Source organism: Perognathus longimembris, chromosome 1 (genome assembly GCF_023159225.1).
Source record: "Perognathus longimembris pacificus isolate PPM17 chromosome 1, ASM2315922v1, whole genome shotgun sequence".
Taxonomy (NCBI): Eukaryota; Metazoa; Chordata; class Mammalia; order Rodentia; family Heteromyidae; genus Perognathus; species Perognathus longimembris.
Genome location: NC_063161.1, coordinates 66686933 through 66699090, shown reverse-complemented (window position 1 = coordinate 66699090; position 12158 = coordinate 66686933). Strand labels below are relative to the sequence as shown.

Below are 12158 nucleotides of genomic sequence, written 5' to 3'. Positions count from 1 at the left end.
ACTCTTGCCACTAGGCTATATCCCCAGCCCTAATGTTTATTTTTAATGGCACTGAGAATTGCTGTACAAAGCTTTGAAATGAAATATTGATAAGAATGCTATTACATTATATTATTAGCTATTTAATTAGCACCTTTGTTAATAAAAGCCTTCTTAACTGTGCTTCACTTTTGTTCATATTTCCCATAGAGATTCTCATTTTAATAAGTGAATTTAACACACTAAACTACAGTCATTATACTCAGTAATGATTCCTGTAATCATCTACTGCTTACTCTTAATCTAATGAATGTTTCCATATGAGAATTAACACTTGTGTTCAAGGAAAGAGAGCTTGACTCAAGCCAAATCAAGTATATACATGTAGTGTCCTGTTAGGACTTGTGTGTATTCATCTCTTTCTCCTCCCTGCTTTGCCCTTTCCTCTACTTTCCCCATTTTCTTTTTCAATAAATTAATCTAGTATCTTGTAGGTTCCCAAGTAAATCCTTGAAATTTTCAAGGAGAAAGACAGATTGGCCAAATGCATTTTGTTTTAAAGACTTAAAACAATGACATGTTCTAGTTTCTTGTTGCAATCTATTTATATGTTAATCAAATCATGTTTTCTAAGACAATTTAGGTACATAAATACTATTTTTCCATTTTACAGGAGTAATCATTGAGAACGTTTTTTAATGCCTCCTTAGGCATTTTTGTAGCTGGAAAATCAGTGTCTATGCCCTTGGACTCTATAGAATAAACAAGTTAAAATTTCTAAAAGCTCTTGTGATGGCTGTGATTTTCGCAGTTTTTAGCCAGGATCTTAACACTATTTAATAAGTGTGTATACTAGTCTATTCATAGAGTGGAATGACATGAAATAGTCTGAATCACTGTGAAAATAGCAGTGGTATGTAGAAACTAGAAATTAAGTGCATCATTATGTGAAAAGAAAAGACTAGCAGTGCTGTCACTGCACTCTGTATCTTTGTACAGTGACATAATCTGCTTCACATAATTTAGGGGAGGAAGTAGATGTTAAAATAGCCATTTTAAGCCAAGCCCAGTGGTTCATGCCTGTAATCCAAGTTGCTCAGGAGGATGAGATCCTGATTTGAAGCCAGCCCAGACAGGAAAGTCCTTGCAACTCTTATCTCCAATTGACCACCAAAAATCTGGAAATGGGGGCTGGGGATATAGCCTAGTGGCAAGAGTGCCTGCCTCGGATACACGAGGCCCTAGGTTCGATTCCCCAGCACCACATATGCAGAAAACGGCCAGAAGCGGCGCTGTGGCTCAAGTGGCAGAGTGCTAGCCTTGAGCGGGAAGAAGCCAGGGACAGTGCTCAGGCCCTGAGTCCAAGGCCCAGGACTGGCCAAAAAAAAAAATCTGGAAATGGAGTTATGACTCAAGTGGTAATGTGTTAGCCTTTAGTTAAAAACCTCAGGGACAGTGCCCAGGTACTGAGATCAAGCCCGAAGACAGGCATGTGTGCACGCACATGCGCGCATGCACACCCATTTAAACAAGGAATTTAGCTGGATGCTGGTGGCTCACACCTATAATTTTAGGCTACTTAGTAGGCTTGAGATCTGAGGATTGCAGTTTTGAAACCAGGCTAGGCAGAATAGTTCATGAATCTCTTTTTTTTTTTTTTTTTTTTTTTGGCCAGTCCTGGGCCTTGGGACTCAGGGCCTGAGCACTGTCCCTGGCTTCTTTTTTTTGCTCAAGGCTAACACTCTGCCACTTGAGCCACAGCGCCACTTCTGGCCATTTTCTGTATATGTGGTGCTGGGGAATCAAACCCAGGGCCTCATGTATACGAGGCAAGCACTCTTGCCACTAGGCCATATCCCCAGCCCCTCATGAATCTCTTATCTCCAGTCAACCAGCAAAATACCAGAAGTAGAGCTATGGCTCAAATGGTAGAGTAGAGCATCAGTCTTGAGCACAAAGCTAAGGGAGAACATCCTGGCCCTGAGTTCAGTCCTCAGGACTGGAAGAAGAAAACTGGGGAGGCAGGAATAAAAAGCTTCTAAAAACTGATGTAAAAATGATAAGTTTAGCCAAGTGCCAGCCAGCAGCTCACGCCTATAATCCTAGCTACTCAGGAGGCTGAGATCCAAGGATCACATTTCAAAGCCAGCTCAGGCAGAAAAGTCTCCACGAGACTCTTAACTCCAATAAACTACTCAGAAAAAGCCAGAAGTGGTTCTGTGGCTTAAGTGGTAGAGCTCTACTAGCCTTGAGCAAAAGAGCTCAGGAACAGTGCCCAGGTCCTGACTTCAAGCCCCAAGTCCGGGGTGGGGGGAGGGGGAGGCAATAAGTTAATGAAATAATTATTTTAAGGAGGTATGATTTTAGTTGTGAGGTAACTTACTTAACTACAGAAAGTTAAAATTAACTACCTACTTCCTTTCCCCACGGTTCCAAAATCAGAGGTACGTGGGCCACTTGTTATTCTTTCTTTTCTTTTCTTTTTTGGCCAGTGCTGGGGCCTGGGACTCAGGGCCTGAGCACTATCCCTGGCTTCTACAGCGCCCCTTCTGGCTTTTTCTACATATGTGGTGCTGAGGAATCGAACCCAGGGCTTCATGTATGCGAGACAAGCACTCTTGCCACTAGGCCATATTCCCAGCCTTGGGCCACTTGTTATTTAGAGAGTCAGGGACGGTGAAGGTGGAAGTCTTACCACTGGAGATTAAGTGCAGTGGGACCTACCTCACCTACCTGCCATTCTTGCTCATTTTTATGGTAAGCTATGCTTTTAAAACATCAGGTGAAACTTGCTTAGATAACTCAGTTGGGAGAGTATTAGACTGAAGAAAAATTAGAAGCCAGGCACTGGTGGCTCATGCTTGTAGTCCTATCTGCTCAGGAGGCTGAGGTCTGAGGATTACAGTTCAAAGCCAGCCTGGGCAGAAAAGTCCCCATGAGACCCACTTCCAATAAACCACACAAAAACTGGAAGTGGAGTTGTGGCTCAAAGTGGTACAGAGCTAGTCTTGAACAAAAGAGCTCAGGGACAGTACTCAAGTCCTGAGTTCAAGCCCTACATCCCACATAAAAATAAAAAATAAAAAAATCAAGAGAAGCCAGATCACAGCAGCCCATGCCTGTAATCCTAGCTACTTAGGAAGCTGAGATTTGAGGATTGCAGTTCAATGTTATCCCAGGTAAAAAAGTCTGTGAGACTCTTGTCTCTCCAATTAGTTGCCAGAAATGCTGGAAGTGGTGCTGTGGCTCAAGTGGTAAAACACTAGCAAAATGAAGCTCAGGAACAGCTCTCAGACCCCATGTTTGAACCTCAGGACTAAGGGGTGTGGGGGGGGCAGGAGGGAGAATAGAAAAACTGAAACAGACCTGCTTGCTTGCTCGCTCCCTCCCTCTCCTCCCTGGGACACCACACCCAGCCACTGGTTGGAATGACTGGCCTCAAACCACAGTCCCCTGATTTCTGTCTCCCAAGCAGCTAGGATTACAGTCTTGAGCCACTGTGTCTGGCTTAGTTATCTTTCATGTGATGCTAAGGATCAAATCTAGGGCCTCATGGGTACTAGCCCAAGTACTCTACCACTGAGCTACACTCAAGCCCACAAGGGAATGTTTTTAATATTTGCCTGTGGTATGACCTGGACAACTTAACCCCAGACAATGAGAAGAAAACCTGTCCTAGGCAGTTGTTGGGTTTCTTTGCTTGTTTGTTTGTTTTGCCAGTCCTGGGCCAAGGCCTGAGCACTGTCCCTGGCTTCTTTTTGCTCAAGGGTAGCACTCTGCCACTTGAGCCACAGCGCCACTTCTGGCCGTTTTCTATATATGTGGTGCTGGGGAATTGAACCCAGGGCTTCATGTATACGAGGCAAGAACTCTTGCCACTAGGCCATATTCCCACCCAGGGTTTTTTGTTTTGTTTTGTTTTGTTTTTAAGATATTTCCTGTGTCGGGCTGGGGATATGGCCTAGTGGCAAGAGTGCTTGCCTCGTATACATGAGGCCCTGGGTTCAATTCCCCAGCACCACATATATAGAAAACGGCCAGAAGTGGCTCTGTGGCTCAAGTGGCAGAGTGCTAGCCTTGGGCAAAAAGAAGCCAGGGACAGTGCTCAGGCCCTGAGTCCAAGGCCCAGGACTGGCCCACCCCCCAAAAAATATTTCCTGTGTCCACCTTCATTTTGGGGGTTCCTTCAAGTAAGCATTGCCTTGGGACTTTATCAATTTGTGTAGGTTACAGTGGAAACATCAAGATAAAAAGAGGTGATTTCAGTTTAAAATAAATGCAAGCTGAAGCCCACTGCTGGTGGTTCATACCTGTAATCCTTGCTACTCAGGTAGCCGAGATCTGAGGATCATGGTTCGAATCCAACCTAGGCAAGAAAGTCTCTGAGACTCTAATCTCTGCATAACCACCAAAAATCCAGAAGTAGAAGTATGGCTCAAGTGGTAGAGTACTACCAGGGACAGTACCCAGGCACTAAGTTCAAGCCCCAGGGCCAACATAAATGAAAGAATGAATAAACAAATGAATGAATTAATGCAGATATGGTACTGGTGGCTCATGCTTGTAAATCCTAGCTGCTCAAGAGGCTGAGATCTTAGGATCGTGGTTCTAAGCCTCCAAGGGCAGGAAAGTCTGTGAGTCTATAATCTCCAGTTAACCAGCAGAAAGTTGGAAATGGATGTGTGGTTTTAGTTGTATAGCCCCAGTCTTGAGTGGAAAAGCTGAGCAGAAGCAAGGTCATGTGTTAAGAAACAAAACAAGTACTTGCTTCATAGCACATATACATTATCGCGGCACAATTCACAATAGCCAAAATATGGAAACAACCCAGATGCCCCTCCACAGACGAATGGATCCAAAAAATATGGTACTTATACACAATGGAATACTACATAGCGATTAGGAATGTTGAAATATTGTTATTCGCAGGGAAATGGTCAGAACTCGAGCAAATAATGTTGAGCGAGACACTAGAACACAGAAAACAAAGGGGCATGATCTCCCTGATATATGACTGTTAACAAAGGGAGACGGAGAGACAGTAGAGACCAAGTCTGTGAAACCAAAAACTGCTTGTCAAATAGTATTCCCCACAGGATTGGGGCAGCGACCCAACAGTATGTAACTAAAACCAAACAATTACTCAACATATAAAAGTCAAAAATTGACCTCTCAGGGGAATACAATAGCTCAAAAGCTATGTATGTACGTTCATATAAGACTACTGTCGACATATGGTCTAATATCGACATTACATTTAAAGCCTTAGGCGAACTTTCTTGGGCATGGCCACGTGGCTACTGTATATGTTCTTGATACATTGTATATTGTATATATGTCTACCTGACCTAGAGAAGAGATAGAAAAACAGGACGTAAGATATCACAAGAAATGTACACACTGCCCTACTATGTAACTGTACCCTTTTTGCACAACACCTTGTCAAAAAATTTGTGTTCAATTAATAAACAAATAAATAAATAAATAAATAATAAATAAATAAAATGTAAAACTGTAATAATATAGAGAAGATTATCAGGCCCCTACAATGACAAACAGCTTTTAAAAAAATGAATGAATAAATAACAAAAAAAAACAGATATCAGTAACTCAGATTAAAAAATAGTATTAGGAGTAAATCAAGGTAGACACACAGAAAGGTTTACTCACTTTAGTCTTTTGTTTTCTCACTTTTGAAGGAACTTGTCTTGATTATTTCTTCTGGTGTTGCGATCTGAACTAGACCTAGCTCATGTTACACAAGTACTCTAGCAGTGAACTGCATCCCCAGTCATGGTGTTGCTTGTAACTGGAAGCTCATGACAGCTTGTGGTTGGAGTTGATCAATAGAAACATGTATTTAGTTCTCAAGGGTTGTTTGTTTGAAGTGTTCAATATATTTTAAAAATCATATGTGTAATACTTCTTGAAATCTTCTGATAGAATTTTTTAATTTAATGATGTTAGGAGAGGGGAAGCAACTTCACAGAATTCTATTGTGTGAGGTTTGGCTTTCTTCGGGAAATTTTCCTAGCACAAGTTTATATTTATAATTTCTTCTTTCTGAGCAGACCTCTGTGGAAGTGTACAGACAGGCCAGTAGCTGTGGTACTAGGACTTCCATCTCGCTATGCCCTTTTAGTCAGCAGAGCACAGCATCCAAAGTGTATTTTCATGAGAGAAGCTGGGATGAAGAAGAATAGCAGGAAGACGTCATATAAAATGAAAGTGGAGCCATGTGCTGGTGCCTCATGCCTGTAATCCTAACTACTCAGGTGGCTGAGATCTAAGGGTCATGGTTTGACTCTAGCCTAGGCAGAAAAGTTAGATTCTTTTTTCCAGTTAATCAGCAAAGAGCCAGAAGTGGATGTGTGGCTTAAGCAGTGTTAGCTTGAGCAAAAGAAGCCAAGTAAGAGCACAAGACTCTTGAGTTCAAGTCCTTACACTGGCACACAAATAAAAAAGGTCTGAGCCTTGAGATGGCTAACATAAAAGACAATGTGGTGGGGCTGGGAATATGGCCTAGTGGTAGAGCGCTTGCCTTGTATATATAAAGTCCTGGGTTCATTTCCTCAGCACCACATATATAGAAAAGGCCAGAAGTGGTGCTGTGGCTCAAGTGGTAGAGTGTTAGCCTTGAGCAAAAAGAAGCGCTCAGGCCCTGAGTTCAAGCCCCAGGACTGGAAAAAAAAACCCACAAAAAAAGATAAATACAATATCATTTATGTTTTTAAAATAATACTTGTTGAGAATATTTTAGACCATAAAATTCCCCTACTCCAAGTGGAACTGTGGTTCAAAGTGGTAGAGCAAGCAGAGCCTTGAGCAAAAGTGCTCAGGAATGGTGCCCAGGCCTGGAGTCCAAGCCCCATAACTGACAAAAAAAAATTTCCTCTACTTTCAACTTTTGTATTTCTTTTTCTTTGTCAGGCTAACTTGTGTTTCGTGGATATCGACAACCATTTTATTGAGTTGCCTGAGGAGTTTCCACAGTTCCCCAATAAAGTGGATTTTATCCAGGAACTTTCTGAGGTTCTTCTTCAATTTGGCATTCCTCCAGAAGGTGGCCTCCACAGTAGTGAGAGTGCCACCAAACTGAAGAACCTAGTTCTGAAAGATCTGGTCAATGACAAAAAGAATGGCAACGTGTCCACCAGTAACCTCAGCATGTATGAGCTCCTGAAAGGCAACGACACCATAGCGCGCCTGCAGGCACTAGCCAAGCGGACTGGGGTTAATGTGGAAAAAATGGACCTCTCCTCCTCCCTGAGTGGAAAAGAAAAGGATTCGAAGCTGCAGTGTGAAGAGGCCGAGCTGCGGGACTACCAGCTCAATGTACAACTGCGAGAGGTCTTCGCCAACCGCTTTACCCAGATGTTTGCTGATTATGAAGCATTTGTAATTCAGACCGCCCAGGACATGGAATCTTGGCTCACCAATCGGGAACAGATGCAGAACTTTGACAAAGTAAACAAAGCCCTACCTTCCCTTTTCATGCTCCTGTGCCAGGATGCTTTTATGTGAATGTGTGTTGGTACTGGGGCTTGAACTCAGGGCCTAGCCATTCTCCTTTAGCTTTTTTGCTCAAGGCTGGTGCTTTACCACTTGAGCCACATCTCCACCTTCTGTCCAGTCTTTCACTGGTTAATTGGAGATAAAATCTTGTGAACTTTTCTGCCAAGGCCCTTTCAACCAAAATCCTCCTGGTTTAAGGCAATTCCTTTTTTTGGGTGGGGGGGGTGGCGGTCCATAGTGGGGCTTGAATTCTGGGCCTGGGTAACTTCCCTGAGCTCTTTTGTTCAAAACAAGTGCTCTACCCCTTGAGCCACAGCCCCTTTTCTGGTGGTTAGAGATAAGAGTCTCACAGACTTTCTTGCCCACGCTGGCTTGGGACCAAGATCCTCAAATCTCAGCCTCCTGAGTAGCTAGGATTGCGAACATGAGCCTGGTTACTAGGCCATTCCATTTTTAAGAAATCCGTATTCTGGCGGGAAATATGACTTAGTGGCAAGAGTGCTTGCCTCGTATACATGAAACCCTGGGTTCGATTCCTCAGCACCACATATATAGAAAAAGCCAGAAGTGGTGCTGTGGCTCAAGTGGTAGAGTGCTAGCCTTGAGCAAAAAGAAGCCAGGGACAGTGCTCAGGCCCTGATTTAAGCCCCAGGACTGGCCAAAAAATAAAAAATAAAAAATAAATCTGTATTCTTACATTCAGTCTTTACCTTACAATAAGGTCATAACTTACTCTTAAAAAGATAGCAAATAGTTTATTGTTCAGAAGCCAAGTTTGTATCATTTTAGGATCCAAAAAAGATAACGAGTGAGTAAATTAGGTTTGATTACTTTTAGTGTAAGACGGGGTTATGAATTTTGGGGACTAGGAAAACAGAAAATGACAGGAGCTTTTGATTGTCACGCAGCAGTTTCTTTTAAATGTTCACTACATCCTTCTGGCAGATGGTCTTCACTGATCCTCCACCTCTTTCCTCCAGACAAAAGCACTCAGAGATGTGCATTAACTATTTTAGATCCCTTGGGTACAGTTGAATCCCTGCCTCTGTCACTGCCCACGCCTGAGGCTGCTGTTAGGTTGAGTCATGCTTTCACTAAATGGCTTCTTTGTGTCCTGAAAAACCTCCCTGAGGTCAAACCCCAAGAGGCTAATCTACAACCTAGGGGCATCTGTCAGAGAGGAGTAATTGTATAAAGGCAATCAGCATAAAAGATTATTTTCTGATTTCACCTGTTATTTTCTTTTTGATGTTTTGAAGTGTGTCAGAACTTGCTGATGTGCTTTAGTTTGATTAAACTTCTCTAAGATAAAGATGCCATCACTTTGAATATATTCATCCTCTGAGGTACCTTTCCCACTTAACAATATTTTAACATATTTTTATACAATTTGGATGTAATCTGTATATATTCATGCTTTATTCTTGGGGAAATTCAAATTCTTTTTTTTTTTATTTTGGCCAGTCCTGGGGCTTGGACTCTGGGCCTGAGCACTGTCCCTGGCTTCTTTTTGCTCAAGGCCAGCACTCTGCCACTGAGCCACAGCGCCACTTCTGGCTATTTTCTGTATATGTGGTGCTGGGGAATCGAACCCAGGGCCTCATGTATATGAGGCAGGCACTCTTGCCACTAGGCCATATCCCCAGCCCAGGTTTATTTCTACTTCTTTTTTTTATGCCAGTCCTGGGCCTTGGACTCAGGGTCTGAGCACTGTCCCTGTCTTCTTTTTGCTCAAGGCTAGCACTCTGCCACTTGAGCCGCAGCGCCACTTCTGGCCATTTTCTGTATATGTGGTGCTGGGGAATCGAACCCAGGGCTTCATGTATAGGAGGCAAGCGCTCTTGCCACTAGGCCATATCCCCAGCCCTCCTTTCTTCCTTCTTAATCTTTATGTAGTGTCAAGCTAGAAGTGGAATTTTTTTTGTATGTATAACCACTAAGGGAATGAGAGGTTTATTTTTTATTCCAAAAGTCTTGTGACCATCTCATTTTTCACTAGGAAAATATTTCAGGCACACTAGACCTGACCTGTGAGACAAGTTTTTGTTAACCTTTAATCTTGTAGGCCATTAGCATCTGAATATCAGAAGCCAGATATTTGGCCCATTTTGTTTTTAAAGACTATTTGGACTATAAATTAAATTGTAGCCAGGTACTGATGGCTTACACCAGTAATCCTACCTACTCTGGAGGCTGAGACTGAGGATCTGAGTCAAAGCCAATCTAGGCAGGAAAGTTTGTGAGACTCATACCTCCAATTGACCAGCAAAAATCCAAAAGTAGAGACATAATTCAAGTGGTAGAACATCAGCTTTGAGCAGAAAAGTTAAGGAGAGTGCAAGGCCGGTATCAGCACACACACACACACACACACACACACACACACACACACACACACACGTAAATCTGTTTTAAGAGGTAAGATTAGTGCTAAAGACCTAAATGTCCTAAATCCTATACATTTAGAAGGCAGGAAGAATAGATTTTTAAGGATTTTTTAAAAATTTCAACTGTTTTATGTGTTACAGATTTTTTAAAAAATGATCTTAGCAACTGATCATTTTCAGGTTCATCCTGTAATATTAAGACAATCTCATTATAGAAATAATTTTCTAATTATCTCATTACAGGCTTCTTTCCTGTCTGACCAGCCTGAGCCTTACCTGCCATTTCTTTCACGCTTCATTGAAACTCAGATGTTTGCCACCTTTATTGACAATAAAATTATGTCTCAATGGGAAGAAAAAGATCCTTTGCTTCAGGTCTTTGACTCTCGAATTGAGAAGATGAGATTGTATAATGTAAGGGCACCTACCTTGAGGACGTCTATCTATCAGAAATGCAGCACTTTAAAAGAAGCAGGTACATTTGAAATGCCTTTCAAAATGAAACCTGTGATCATTCCTTTTTATGTGTTGTTGGCCTCATATACCATAGAATTAAATTTCAGTTTTAGACTTCCTAATCCTGGTATTAAAACAATATAGGTCTAGCCAGATAACAATGGTACATGCCCATAATCATAGCTACTCAGGAGGCTGAGATCTAAGGATTCCAATTTGAAGCCAGCCCAGATAAATCCCTTATCTAGTTATTGAGCAAAAAGCCAAAAGTAGATGTGGCTCAAGTGGTTCCAACCTTTAGCAAAAAAGTCAAGGGAGAGTGGGAGGCCCTGAGCTCAAGCCCTAGTACCAGCGCGTGCGCGCGCACACACACACACACACACACGGATGTTTAAGTAGAGGATAAGTAGATTGCTTTGAATTCTTATTCTTTTTTTGTTCAGTAGAAAAAAAAAAGTAAATTTCTATCTTGGTACTGATACTGGGGTTTTTTTAATCTCTCACTTCATTTTTTTTTTTGGCCAGTCCTGGGCCTCGGACTCAGGGCCTGAGCACTGTCCCTGGCTTCTTCTTGCTCAAGGCTAGCACTCTGCCACTTGAGCCACAGCGCCACTTCTGGCCGTTTTCTGTATATGTGGTGCTGGGGAATCGAACCCAGGGCCTCATGTATACAAGGCAAGCACTCTTGCCACTAGGCCATATCCCCAGCCCCCTTCTTTTCTCTTTATTCAAGAAAAAATTAGTATTAACTTAAAACAGGAAATCTGAAGCTAGGAATAGCAGCATACACTTGCAATCTCAGCATCTGGGAGGTGAAACAGGAAGATTACAAGATCCAAGCCAGGCTAGTAACTGTGTCCAAAAAACATATATAGTTTGAGGTGCTGTATAATTTACATAACTAAAACAGAATGTCTTTGCCTTATAGAGGTTTGTTCCTTGAAATTCAGTTTCTGGATTCTAGCATCCAAATTAGAGGTTCCCTTAACCCTGACAACCAGTTTTTCCCTCAAAGAGTTATGGGTTTGGTTAGTCTTGTCTGCTAATGTAATAAAGTAAATAATCATTAATAGCCAACAACTGAGTATTATATGCTCCAATTATTTCACATGTATTTCTCTGTCTGTGTCTGTGTGTGTGCACGCACGCGTGCGAGTCCTGGTCAGGTACTGAGTTCAAGCCCCAGAACCAGCACCAAAAAGGGAGAAAGAGAGAGAGCCCAGCCATGTGGAGCTCTGTGCTCTTATCTGCTTTTGCTCCTAGCCTTTCTTACCTTCCTCTTCCCCTTTAGCATATTAAGAAAAGAAGTATGGGCTGGGGATATGGCCTAGTGGCAAGAGAGCTTGCCTCCTATACATGAGGCCCTGGGTTCAATTCCCCAGCACCACATATACAGAAAACGGCCAGAAGTGGTGCTGTGGCTCAAGTGGCAGAGTGCTAGCCTTGAGCAAAAGGAAGCCAGGGACAGTGCTCAGGCCCTGAGTTCAAGGCCCAGGACTGGCCAAAAAATAAAATAAAATAAATAAATAAGTATTAGTGTCATTGAGATCTTTGATATATCACCCTGTGCTGTTCTCTCACATAAGAATAGGTCCTTGGAGCTGGGCATCAGTGGCCCATCCCTGTAATCATAACTACTCAGGAGGCTGAGATCTGAGGATCTCGGTTCAGAGCCAGCCAGGGCAGGAAAGTCTGTGAGACTCTTTATTTCCAATAAACTACTCAGAAAAAGCCAGAAGTGGCTTTGTGGCTCAAGTGGTAGACTATTGTTGGGGTCAGCTGTGCCTTTAAGGGGCCACAGCTAACCTCGGCCTGTCCCTC

The 12158-nt window shown here is 42.5% G+C and overlaps 1 protein-coding gene across 2 annotated transcripts in view; it reads left to right on the top strand.

Annotated features, from left to right (window-relative positions):
• The window catches only part of Dennd5b (DENN domain containing 5B), a 148333-nt gene that overhangs the window by 92367 nt on the left and 43808 nt on the right, over positions 1-12158 (top strand). For both annotated transcript variants that reach the window (XM_048366961.1, XM_048366951.1), the window contains 2 exons: positions 6910-7446; positions 10125-10356. In XM_048366961.1, the coding sequence (XP_048222918.1) occupies positions 6910-7446; positions 10125-10356 (769 nt within the window). The remainder of the gene's footprint in view (positions 1-6909; positions 7447-10124; positions 10357-12158) is intronic.